Source organism: Scaptodrosophila lebanonensis, unplaced genomic scaffold (assembly GCF_003285725.1).
Source record: "Scaptodrosophila lebanonensis strain 11010-0011.00,11010-0021.00 unplaced genomic scaffold, SlebRS2 tig00000197-arrow-arrow-pilon, whole genome shotgun sequence".
NCBI classification, from domain to species: domain Eukaryota; kingdom Metazoa; phylum Arthropoda; class Insecta; order Diptera; family Drosophilidae; genus Scaptodrosophila; species Scaptodrosophila lebanonensis.
The window spans coordinates 279,547-293,864 of NW_022060610.1; the positions used below are offsets into that span (position 1 = coordinate 279,547).

The 14,318-nt window shown below is 39.3% G+C and overlaps 1 protein-coding gene across 2 annotated transcripts in view; it reads right to left on the reverse strand.

Annotated features, from left to right (window-relative positions):
* The window catches only part of LOC115629994 (tetratricopeptide repeat protein 21B-like), a 214,550-nt gene that overhangs the window by 67,911 nt on the left and 132,321 nt on the right, over positions 1-14,318 (reverse strand). The window contains exon 6 of one of the 2 annotated variants that reach the window (XM_030526620.1): positions 12,949-13,986. In XM_030526620.1, the coding sequence (XP_030382480.1) occupies positions 12,949-13,986 (1,038 nt within the window). Of the gene's footprint in view, positions 1-12,948; positions 13,987-14,318 lie in introns of those variants that run through there. The other variant, XM_030526623.1, reaches the window with a different exon arrangement.

The window sequence follows — 14,318 nt, forward strand, 5'->3', positions numbered from 1 at the left end:
CAAAGTCCAACGTAGGAGTAGACACCAATGTCCACCCGGGGGCGCCAAAATGTACGGCTTAAGCCGGTATGCCAAATCCAACCGGTTCACAAACAAAACTTTATGTAGAAAAGAAAGACTTGTGTCTTTCCACGCGATTTATTGGCTCAAAAGAATAACACGTTCGCACAGTTCGACTTCAAGATTACAAGTGTTCTTTTAATTGCAACGAAGCTATATAGAAAGGCCGCCACAAACATAAGAGCGGCAATTGCAATTATGCTGCTCGCAGGCAGGTGCAGTGTACGACACTTTTTCTCTTAAGACTATACGTTGATTTCAATTATAATTTTCTTAAATACTTATGACTATTTCAAACTAAGTGAAATGCTTTTACAAATATCGCGAAAGAGCCTCAAAGTAACTGACTAAGTCTATCGACCGTCGTGGACCAGGCAGCCATTAAATTCTTAACTTATAACACACCGACTGAGAGGTCACTGCTGAGTTGCTACCCAGGGGATCGGGATCTATACAAGTAACAGATTCAGAAAATTAAAGCGAACCCGAAGCAATATAAACGCTGAAACACCATTTATGCCACTGTCCAGCACTTTTGGATTTATGGCTATAACTTTCTTCTTAATTGCCCTATGATGATGAAACTTAACATGTAAATATCAAATTTGAATTTCGAAATTCCAAGAACTACGGGGGGTGATCTTATACTGTCTGAGATCCTTGAGTTCATAGAGACAGACAGACGAACGGACAGACAGACCTACTCGTCTTGTCATACCGGTCAATAATATGTATGTATACTGTGTGGAGTCTGCCACGCCTCCTTCTGCCTGTTACATATGTACATTCGCACAAAACTAGTATACCCTTTCAGCCTTTGGAAACGGGGTATAAATATTAACTCAACTCTATCGCGGTCGCCCTGACACACAATTGTTTTGTTTTTTTCAACTGGCTTAACATTTTTTACAATTTGTATATGCTTTACCTGCAGGGAAGTTTAAAAGCTAAAGTAGGGTGCCCCGACTCTGTAAATGTGTAGAATAATTATAGAAATTAATTAAAATTAAAAAAAAAACAAGTAAAAAAGCAAAAGTTGGGTGTCCCGACTTTGAAATACTCTGTACATATGTTTACAATAATTATAGAAAATAAAAAAAAATAAGAAAATTTAAAAAAATTTGATCGATTTTATCTTTCTCGGTATTCGAACTCACGTAAAGGGTTTATAATTGCACATTTACATAGCAATTGTGTCTGTGTGAGTGTATGTATGCCTACGCGCATCTATTCGTGTCTGTGTAAGCATTTTCGCAGTCAACCAAACAGCAACATCAACAACAGCCGCGGGTAGCGCTTGAGCAGCGCTGCAGCAGCAAATATATTTATGGCTATAACTTCTCGTTAAATCAGTCTATTATAGTGAAACTTGGTATACGGACATATAATAACCAAATGGGGGTATTTCCAAAATTCTAGTTCGAAATTCCAAGAATTAAGGGAGTTATGATCTGCGTGGTAGAGGGGGGAGGAAATTCCAAAATATACATTTTCTGCGTATTCACATAAGGCATCTGGGACTAAAATTTTGTGTTCCTAGGTCTTATAGTCTCCGAGATATAGGCGATTATACGAATGGAAAATCGGGAAAACCCCCATAGGGGGGAAGTGGGGGGGAAAATCAAAAAAATAAAACAAACTCGTATAGAATACACACATAACGCATCTTTTTGGAAAATTTGGTGTCTCTATCTCTTATGGTCTCTGAGATCCAGGTGTTCATACGGACGGACAGACTGACAGACGGATCAAGAATATATATACTTTGTGGGGTCTACCACGCCTCCTTCTGCCTGTTACATTTTTCAGCTCCCGTAAACCTAATATACTTCTGTACATTTCATGTACAGAGTATAAAAATAATTAAAACAAGTAGAGAAGCTAAAGTCGGGTATCCCGATTTTGAAATACTCTGTACATATGTGTAAAATATTCATGCGTGTATGTGTGTATTTGTGTGTGTCTGTGTATGTCTCGTGTGCCTGACCAAAGCAGTAACAACAACAATAGCTGCGGGCACTACTTGGCCTTATGTACATATATTGCTATAACTTCCTGTTAAATCGGCCTATCATAATGCATTTATACTTATAATAACTATATGGAGGTATTTGCCAAGTTTGAGCTCGAATTCGAAATTCCAAGAATTACGAGAGTTATGAGGGGAGTGGGGAGAGGGAGGGGGGAGGGAAATTCCAAAATACACATTTTCTGCGTATTCACATAAGGCACCTGGGACTACAATTGGTGTCCGTAGGTCTTTTAGTCTCCGAGATATAGGCGATAATACAAATGGAAAATCGGGAAAACGCCCATAGGGGGGAAGTGGGGGGGGAAAATCAAAAAAATAAAACAAACTCGTATAGAATACACACATAACGCATCTTTGTGCAAAATTTGGTGTCTCTATCTCTTATGGTCTCTGAGATCCAGGTGTTCATACGGACGGACAGACTGACAGACGGATCACCTACCTTCTGCCTGTTACATTTTTCAGCTCCCGTAAACCTAATATACTTCTGTACATTTCATGTACATTTCATGTACAGAGTATAAAAATAATTAAAACAAGTAGAGAAGCTAAAGTCGGGTATCCCGATTTTGAAATACTCTGTACATATGTGTAAAATATTCATGCGTGTATGTGTGTATTTGTGTGTGTCTGTGTATGTCTCGTGTGCCTGACCAAAGCAGTAACAACAACAATAGCTGCGGGCACTACTTGGCCTTATGTACATATATTGCTATAACTTCCTGTTAAATCGGCCTATCATAATGCATTTATACTTATAATAACTATATGGAGGTATTTGCCAAGTTTGAGCTCGAATTCGAAATTCCAAGAATTACGAGAGTTATGAGGGGAGTGGGGAGAGGGAGGGGGGAGGGAAATTCCAAAATACACATTTTCTGCGTATTCACATAAGGCACCTGGGACTACAATTGGTGTCCGTAGGTCTTTTAGTCTCCGAGATATAGGCGATAATACAAATGGAAAATCGGGAAAACGCCCATAGGGGGGAAGTGGGGGGGGAAAATCAAAAAAATAAAACAAACTCGTATAGAATACACACATAACGCATCTTTGTGCAAAATTTGGTGTCTCTATCTCTTATGGTCTCTGAGATCCAGGTGTTCATACGGACGGACAGACGGACAGACTGACAGACGGATCAAGAATATATATACTTTGTGGGGTCTACCACGCCTCCTTTTGCCTGTTACATTTTTCAGCTCCCGTAAACCTAATATACTTCTGTACATTTCATGTACAGAGTATAAAAATAATTAAAACAAGTAGAGAAGCTAAAGTCGGGTATCCCGATTTTGAAATACTCTGTACATATGTGTAAAATAATTATGCGTGTATGTGTGTATTTGTGTGTGTCTGTGTATGTCTCGTGTGCCTGACCAAAGCAGTAACAACAACAATAGCTGCGGGCACTACTTGGTCTTATGTACATATATTGCTATAACTTCCTGTTAAATCGGCCTATCATAATGCATTTATACTTATAATAACTATATGGAGGTATTTGCCAAGTTTGAGCACGAAATTCCAAGAATTACGAGAGTTATGAGGGGAGTGGGGAGAGGGAGGGGGGAGGGAAATTCCAAAATACACATTTTCTGCGTATTCACATAAGGCACCTGGGACTACAATTGGTGTCCGTAGGTCTTTTAGTCTCCGAGATATAGGCGATAATACAAATGGAAAATCGGGAAAACGCCCATAGGGGGAAGTGGGGGGGAAAATCAAAAAAATAAAACAAACTTGCACAGCGTACACAAATAAGGCATCTTTGTGCAAAATTTGGTGTCTCTAGCTCCTATAGTCTCTGAGATCCAGGTGTTCATAAGGACAGGCGGACAAACTGACAGACAGACGGACAGACAGACAGACAGGGCTAGATCGACTCGTCTCGTCATGCTGATCAAGAATATATATACTTTGTGGGGTCTACCACGCGTCCTTCTGCCTGTTACATTTTCAGCTCCCGCAAATCTAATATACTCTTGTACATTTTATGTACAGAGTATAAAGAAAATTTAAAAAAAAATCAAAAACAAACATAGGCATTGTGTATATGTCAGTGTATGCGTGTCTTTGCCTATGCTTAACTGTGTATGTATGTAAGCAGCGCAGAGTGAAGGCAAAGCAGCAACAACAGCAGCTACGGGCAGTGCTTGAGCAAAGATTAACCAATCAAACTCGTATAGCGTACACACATAAGGCATATTTGTGCAAAATTTGCATTAGCTACTATCCACGTCCAAATCCAACGAGTCCCACGAAGAACGAAGTCGAGCGGCGAAGCCAAGAAAACCAAGAGTCCCCCCGGGGGCGCCACAATGAACAGCTAAAGCTGGAAACTTGCCGGTATGGCAAAAGCGAGGGTCCAGAGTTTGTTCACTTCCAAGTGAAGTGAGTCTATATCTCAAAATGGCAGACTGTTTTTGGCTCGCACTGGGATTTATTAAATTTACAAAGAAAAGCGAGTTTATTACATCGCTTATGCTCGCTCTCATGCGCGTGTGGAACGTGAGAGATAGCGCGAGAGAGCAACATACATATGTAAATAAAGCTTACAGCTGTACAGACAGCGCCAAACAATTACGTATATGTGCAAACAATTCATTTTTGTTTACTTAAATCTAAACTTCAAAACATTCTTAATATCTAATTGAATTTAATTCTCTTAGACTACCAAGTGACCAAACAGTGTGTTTATGTTGTTGTTTACGTGTACACTACAGCTGGAGCGCACAAACAAATAGCGTACCAAAAGCTAAAGTTACCAAACAGCGAACTGTCCAGTTGATTTCTACCAACGCTACACGATAGCAGCGAGCCAGTAGTGCACCAACGATATGGGCACCGAAGCAAAGAGAGCGGGAGAGAATCAGCGGTATGCGGACGAGCCAACGCTGCTGCAGTGTGACAGCAGCACAACAACAATATCGGAACGATCAAATTAGCAGAACGGCAAGGCAAACCAAAACTGCCAAAATTAGTGCACGCAAACGCAGTGTCGCCTGTTGCTTAGTTACAACTGTAATTTTCCTACGTTTGGTTATGTGCTTATGTATCTTATATGAACTAGTATGTACATATGTATGTATAAGAAAGAAAGAAATGCAATTGTCTACGCGTGTATGTATGTATGTTTGTGTTTACTTTATTTATTTTATAAAGCTTCAATAGCTGTCCGTTAGTAATTATACAAGGTGCGTTCCAAAGTAAACAGGGCTTTTTGAATCTAGCGCCCTCTGGTGGCGCTATCTATATGTCGACTGGTGCGTTAGAATCTGCTATCTTTATCGATTGTCCAGTGAGAATTTCATGACATTTCATCGATTGGAAGTGAAGTTATTGCGTTTTAAGTGTCAGTATGTTTGTGTTATCGGTGTGCAAATGAGCTTCGAACAAAGAGCCAAAATAAATTTTGTTTTAAAATTGGTAAAACTTTTACCGAAACATTTCAATTGATGGAACAAGTTTATGGCGATGATTGCCTATCCCGTAGCAGAGTGCACGTGTGGTTTCAACGTTTTCAAAGTGGTCGTCAGGACATAAATGACGATCAATCAAAATTCGTGATCACCGAAAATTCCATCGAAACTGTGCGTGAATTCATCAAAAAGTAGCCGACATCATCATTGAAATTAATGGAAATGCAATTGAATATCTCCAAAATATCGATTTATCGCATTTTGACCGAACATTTGGGCTTACGAAAGGTGTGTGCACGGTTTGTTGCTCTCATCGATCGACGCTTGTGACCCATAATTTGACCAAAAATCACATTTTCACCATTAACCACTCGCCGTATTCACCTGATATGGCACCGTGCGACTTCTACCTTTTCGGAAAAATGCATATGCCCATGAAAGGAAAGCGTTATGCAGACGTAGAGGCCATTCAAAACGCTTGCACCGCCATACCGGCCAACGAGCTAAAACACTCGTTCGACATGCTTTTGGGTCGTGCAAAAAGCTGTATTGAAGCAGAAGAAGACTATTTTGAATAAAATAAATTGAATTTGCCGAAAAAACCATTTGTTCTGTTTTTTTTTTAAAGTCCTGTTTACTTTGGAACCTCGTATATTTATTTGCTTGAGATGCCGAATGCCAAATAAATCACGGTCCACCTATTTGCTAAATTGACAAATGAGTATGAGCATATAAATTTGTTGGTGAACTGCACAAATTTATATGTGTACATATATTTATGCACTTGTATGTATGTACATATATGTCTCATGGCGTTTAAATATACACGCAAGTCGACAAATGTGGCCGCAATTTATTTTTCGCACTCGTTACCTGATGGAAACTTCCCTGAAAATTATGGCAATTGATCGGTTGGAAATGTAAGCCAAACCTCCAATTGTCCAGGAGGAATCCGCTAACAATCTCGCGCAGATCGAAGACCTAAGTTGTTAAAACGATGTAGCTAGTCGCAAAGTCCAACGTAGGAGTAGACACCAATGTCCACCCGGGGGCGCCAAAATGTACGGCTTAAGCCGGTATGCCAAATCCAACCGGTTCACAAACAAAACTTTATGTAGAAAAGAAAGACTTGTGTCTTTCCACGCGATTTATTGGCTCAAAAGAATAACACGTTCGCACAGTTCGACTTCAAGATTACAAGTGTTCTTTTAATTGCAACGAAGCTATATAGAAATGCCGCCACAAACATAAGAGCGGCAATTGCAGTTATGCTGCTCGCAGGCAGGTGCAGTGTACGACACTTTTTCTCTTAAGACTATACGTTGATTTCAATTATAATTTTCTTAAATACTTATGACTATTTCAAACTAAGTGAAATGCTTTTACAAATATCGCGAAAGAGCCTCAAAGTAACTGACTAAGTCTATCGACCGTCGTGGACCAGGCAGCCATTAAATTCTTGACTTATAACACACCGACTGAGAGGTCACTGCTGAGTTGCTACCCAGGGGATCGGGATCTATACAAATAACAGATTCAGAAAGTGAAGCGAACCCGAAGCAATATAAACGCTGAAACACCATTTATGCCACTGTCCAGCACTTTTGGATTTATGGCTATAACTTTCTTCTTAATTGCCCTATGATAATGAAACTTAACATGTAAATATCAAATTTGAATTTCGAAATTCCAAGAACTACGGGGGGTGATCTTATACTGTCTGAGATCCTTGAGTTCATAGAGACAGACAGACGAACGGACAGACAGACCTACTCGTCTTGTCATACCGGTCAATAATATGTATGTATACTGTGTGGAGTCTGCCACGCCTCCTTCTGCCTGTTACATATGTACATTCGCACAAAACTAGTATACCCTTTCAGCCTTTGGAAACGGGGTATAAATATTAACTCAACTCTATCGCGGTCGCCCTGACACACAATTGTTTTGTTTTTTTCAACTGGCTTAACATTTTTTACAATTTGTATATGCTTTACCTGCAGGGAAGTTTAAAAGCTAAAGTAGGGTGCCCCGACTCTGTAAATGTGTAGAATAATTATAGAAATTAATTAAAATTAAAAAAAAACAAGTAAAAAAGCAAAAGTTGGGTGTCCCGACTTTGAAATACTCTGTACATATGTTTACAATAATTATAGAAAATAAAAAAAAATAAGAAAATTTAAAAAAATTTTATCGATTTTATCTTTCTCGGTATTCGAACTCACGTAAAGGGTTTATAATTGCACATTTACATAGCAATTGTGTCTGTGTGAGTGTATGTATGCCTACGCGCATCTATTCGTGTCTGTGTAAGCATTTTCGCAGTCAACCAAACAGCAACATCAACAACAGCCGCGGGTAGCGCTTGAGCAGCGCTGCAGCAGCAAATATATTTATGGCTATAACTTCTCGTTAAATCAGTCTATTATAGTGAAACTTGGTATACGGACATATAATAACCAAATGGGGGTATTTCCAAAATTCTAGTTCGAAATTCCAAGAATTAAGGGAGTTATGATCTGCGTGGTAGAGGGGGGAGGAAATTCCAAAATATACATTTTCTGCGTATTCACATAAGGCATCTGGGACTAAAATTTTGTGTTCCTAGGTCTTATAGTCTCCGAGATATAGGCGATTATACGAATGGAAAATCGGGAAAACCCCCATAGGGGGGAAGTGGGGGGGAAAATCAAAAAAATAAAACAAACTCGTATAGAATACACACATAACGCATCTTTGTGGAAAATTTGGTGTCTCTATCTCTTATGGTCTCTGAGATCCAGGTGTTCATACGGACGGACAGACTGACAGACGGATCAAGAATATATATACTTTGTGGGGTCTACCACGCCTCCTTCTGCCTGTTACATTTTTCAGCTCCCGTAAACCTAATATACTTCTGAACATTTCATGTACAGAGTATAAAAATAATTAAAACAAGTAGAGAAGCTAAAGTCGGGTATCCCGATTTTGAAATACTCTGTACATATGTGTAAAATATTTATGCGTGTATGTGTGTATTTGTGTGTGTCTGTGTATGTCTCGTGTGCCTGACCAAAGCAGTAACAACAACAATAGCTGCGGGCACTACTTGGTCTTATGTACATATATTGCTATAACTTCCTGTTAAATCGGCCTATCATAATGCATTTATACTTATAATAACTATATGGAGGTATTTGCCAAGTTTGAGCTCGAATTCGAAATTCCAAGAATTACGAGAGTTATGAGGGGAGTGGGGAGAGGGAGGGGGGAGGGAAATTCCAAAATACACATTTTCTGCGTATTCACATAAGGCACCTGGGACTACAATTGGTGTCCGTAGGTCTTTTAGTCTCCGAGATATAGGCGATAATACAAATAAAAAATCGGGAAAACGCCCATAGGGGGGAAGTGGGGGGGGAAAATCAAAAAAATAAAACAAACTCGTATAGAATACACACATAACGCATCTTTGTGCAAAATTTGGTGTCTCTATCTCTTATGGTCTCTGAGATCCAGGTGTTCATACGGACGGACAGACGGACAGACTGACAGACGGATCAAGAATATATATACTTTGTGGGGTCTACCACACCTCCTTCTGCCTGTTACATTTTTCAGCTCCCGTAAACCTAATATACTTCTGTACATTTCATGTACAGAGTATAAAAATAATTAAAACAAGTAGAGAAGCTAAAGTCGGGTATCCCGATTTTGAAATACTCTGTACATATGTGTAAAATATTTATGCGTGTATGTGTGTATTTGTGTGTGTCTGTGTATGTCTCGTGTGCCTGACCAAAGCAGTAACAACAACAATAGCTGCGGGCACTACTTGGTCTTATGTACATATATTGCTATAACTTCCTGTTAAATCGGCCTATCATAATGCATTTATACTTATAATAACTATATGGAGGTATTTGCCAAGTTTGAGCACGAAATTCCAAGAATTACGAGAGTTATGAGGGGAGTGGGGAGAGGGAGGGGGGAGGGAAATTCCAAAATACACATTTTCTGCGTATTCACATAAGGCACCTGGGACTACAATTGGTGTCCGTAGGTCTTTTAGTCTCCGAGATATAGGCGATAATACAAATGGAAAATCGGGAAAACGCCCATAGGGGGGAAGTGGGGGGGAAAATCAAAAAAATAAAACAAACTTGCACAGCGTACACAAATAAGGCATCTTTGTGCAAAATTTGGTGTCTCTAGCTCCTATAGTCTCTGAGATCCAGGTGTTCATAAGGACAGGCGGACAAACTGACAGACAGACGGACAGACAGACGGACAGACAGACAGACAGGGCTAGATCGACTCGTCTCGTCATGCTGATCAAGAATATATATACTTTGTGGGGTCTACCACGCGTCCTTCTGCCTGTTACATTTTCAGCTCCCGCAAATCTAATATACTCTTGTACATTTTATGTACAGAGTATAAAGAAAATTTAAAAAAAATCAAAAACAAACATAGGCATTGTGTATATGTCAGTGTATGCGTGTCTTTGCCTATGCTTAACTGTGTATGTATGTAAGCAGCGCAGAGTGAAGGCAAAGCAGCAACAACAGCAGCTACGGGCAGTGCTTGAGCAAAGATTAACCAATCAAACTCGTATAGCGTACACACATAAGGCACATTTGTGCAAAATTTGCATTAGCTACTATCCACGTCCAAATCCAACGAGTCCCACGAAGAACGAAGTCGAGCGGCGAAGCCAAGAAAACCAAGAGTCCCCCCGGGGGCGCCAAAATGAATAGCTGAAGCTGGAAACTTGCCGGTATAGCAAAAGCGAGGGTCCAGAGTTTGTTCACTTCCAAGTGAAGTGAGTCTATATCTCAAAATGGAAGACTGTTTTTGGCTCGCACTGGGATTTATTAAATTTACAAAGAAAAGCGAGTTTATTACATCGCTTATGCTCGCTCTCATGCGCGTGTGGAACGCATTGAGAGATAGCGCGAGAGAGCAACATACATATGTAAATAAAGCTTACAGCTGTACAGACAGCGCCAAACAATTACGTATATGTGCAAACAATTCATTTTTGTTTACTTAAATCTAAACTTTAAAACATTCTTAATATCTAATTGAATTTAATTCTCTTAGACTACCAAGTGACCAAACAGTGTGTTTATGTTGTTGTTTACGTGTACACTGCAGCTGGAGCGCACAAACAAATAGCGTAGCAAACGCTAAAGTTACCAAACAGCGAACTGTCCAGCTGATTTCTACCAACGCTACACGATAGCAGCGAGCCAGTAGTGCACCAACGATATGGGCACCGAAGCAAAGAGAGCGGGAGAGAATCAGCGGTATGCGGACGAGCCAACGCTGCTGCAGTGTGACAGCAGCACAACAACAATATCGGAACGATCAAATTAGCAGAACGGCAAGGCAAACCAAAACTGCCAAAATTAGTGCACGCAAACGCAGTGTCGCCTGTTGCTTATTTACAACTGTAATTTTCCTACGTTTGGTTATGTGCTTATGTATCTTATATGAACTAGTATGTACATATGTATGTATAAGAAAGAAAGAAATGCAATTGTCTACGCGACAATGTATGTATGTTTGTGTTTATTTATTTTATAAAGCTTCAATAGCTGTCCGTTAGTAATTATACAAGGTGCGTTCCAAAGTAAATAGGGCTTTTTGAATCTAGCGCCCTCTGGTGGCGCTATCTATATGTCGACTGGTGCGTTAGAATCTGCTATCTTTATCGATCGTCCAGTGAGAATTTCATGACATTTCATCGATTGGAAGTGAAGTTATTGCGTTTTAAGTGTCAGTATGTTTGTGTTATCGGTGTGCAAATGAGCTTCGAACAAAGAGCCAAAATAAATTTTGTTTTAAAATTGGTAAAACTTTTACCGAAACATTTCAATTGATGGAACAAGTTTATGGCGATGATTGCCTATCCCGTAGCAGAGTGCACGTGTGGTTTCAACGTTTTCAAAGTGGTCGTCAGGACATAAATGACATTCAATCAAAATTCGTGATCACCGAAAATTCATTCGAAACTGTGCGTGAATCATCAAAAATTAGCCGAAATCATCATTGAAATTAATGGAAATGCAATTGAACATCTCCAAAACATCGATTTATCGCATTTTGACCGAACATTTAGGCTTACGAAAGGTGTATGCACGGTTTGTTGCTCTCATCGATCGACGCTTGTGACCGATTATTTGACCAAAAATCACATTTTAACCATTAACCACTCGCCGTTTTCACCTGATATGGCACCGTGCGACTTCTACCTTTTCGGAAAAATGCATATGCCCATGAAAGGAAAGCGTGAAGCTAAACTATTTTGAATAAAATAAATTGAATTTGCCAAAAAAAAACCATTTGTTCTGTTTTTTTTTTTTAAAGTCCTGTTTACTTTGGAACCTCGTATATTTCTTCGCTTGAGATGCCGAATGCCAAATAAATCACGGTCCACCTATTTGCTAAATTGACAAATGAGTATGAGCATATAAATTTGTTGGTGAACTGCACAAATTTATATGTGTACATATATTTATGCACTTGTATGTATGTACATATATGTCTCATGGCGTTTAAATATACACGCAAGTCGACAAATGTGGCCGCAATTTATTTTTCGCACTCGTTACCTGATGGAAACTTCCCTGAAAATTATGGCAATTGATCGGTTGGAAATGTAAGCCAAACCTCCAATTGTCCAGGAGGAATCCGCTAACAATCTCGCGCAGATCGAAGACCTAAGTTGTTAAAACGATGTAGCTAGTCGCAAAGTCCAACGTAGGAGTAGACACCAATGTCCACCCGGGGGCGCCAAAATGTACGGCTTAAGCCGGTATGACAAATCCAACCGGTTCACAAACAAAACTTTATGTAGAAAAGAAAGACTTGTGTCTTTCAACGCGATTTATTGGCTCAAAAGAATAACACGTTCGCACAGTTCGACTTCAAGATTACAAGTGTTCTTTTAATTGCAACGAAGCTATATAGAAAGGCCGCCACAAACATAAGAGCGGCAATTGCAATTATGCTGCTCGCAGGCAGGTGCAGTGTACGACACTTTTTCTCTTAAGACTATACGTTGATTTCAATTATAATTTTCTTAAATACTTATGACTATTTCAAACTAAGTGAAATGCTTTTACAAATATCGCGAAAGAGCCTCAAAGTAACTGACTAAGTCTATCGACCGTCGTGGACCAGGCAGCCTATACAAGTAACAGATTCAGAAAGTGAAGCGAACCCGAAGCAATATAAACGATGAAACACCATTTATGCCATTGTCCAGCACTTTTGCGTAAATGCGAATACGCTGGCCTCGCTGCAAGAGGCAGCAGAATACAAAATAATAAAACGCTCAATAAAATAACCTCCAACAACCGGCAACACTAAGGACAAATTTTATCTATGTATCTATGTATGTACGTATAAAATATAAATTAAAGAAGAAACCTAAGTTCTTACATTGTTTTGGCATTTTTCAAGAATTTCTTTGCGAATTACTATATAGTCAGGATGTGATTTTAAAACTTGCTGGCAAACATTAATAGCACTTGCAAAGTTTTTCATTTTCATATAGTTGTATGCCAGTTTATAACCAATTTGCGGCTTAGAGCGTCCACCAAAATTCCAAGCTTGATAATAGTGCTTTGCAGCCGTAGCGTAGGATTGAGCCTTCTCTGCAATAAGGCCAGCGAGTTCAAAAGCCTTAGTTGACGATTTGTTATGATCTAACACTCGACCCACCAAAGATTCTGCTACGTCCAACTTATTTGCATGAATGTATATATCTGCTAGCAATAACCAACTACGTTCTAAATACTCTGCATCATCAAAGTTCCAGGACATACGTGCTATTCGTTTGAGATGGTTTTTTGCTTTTTGGATCTGTTTAAGTTGAATCAAGGTGGATGCTAAGGCATATACTGGTGCCACTGTTAACTGGTACTCTTCTCTTTGCGTGAGCTCCATAAGATCCTGAAGAGCAGACTCAACTTGCAATTTCTGTTTTGATGCCATTTGTATAAAATTTCGTAGCAACCGATGGTTGTCTATGCCAGGAGATCGAGGTCGTAGCTCCTTCAGCAAGCGCTCGGCTGTACGTAACGCAATTAGTCTTGATTCATTGAATTCTCCACTGTCACTGACATCTTGATGGAGGTCATTTCCATTTGGTATCTCTCCATCGGGATTAATACAGATCTCAATCATTAAAAGTATCGCCTTTTGTCCCCACTCTTGATCCCGACGAGCTTTGTTAAATTGACGCAACGCCCCATTTGGATTTCCACAGTACCACTCATATAATCCCCTGCAATAATTTAGACCTAAGCAGTTTAAACTATTTGCAGTAGCATATTCAGCACGTTGTAAGAAAGGCAATGCGTCAACTAAACTTCCGGAACGCCTCATCACTTCTATCAATCTTGCTAAAGCCGTCCAATAGCATGGCTGTGATATTAATAACTGCGAAAAATGATAAGCAGCATTGTCGAATTCCATCTGAAAAGAAAGGTATATTGGAAAGTTTATTACATGTATTTTTAATAATAGCTTTGTTGTGCACTACAATTGCCAGTTTCGAAATAGTTGTTTGTGTATCTTAATACTTAACAAGAAAGAATTGCTAGAGTCGAAGGGCTCAACTCTTAAATACCCTGTACCCACTCCCACAAAAACGAAAAACAAAATTTAAATTAATTTAAGAAATTAAATTAATTAAATAAATTCACTAACCTAATTTAAAAAATATTCATGTACAATTTCAACAACATAAATTTACATCAGAATCGTGTCTATGCATGTTTATATACATATTAGACAGTTGCATGAAT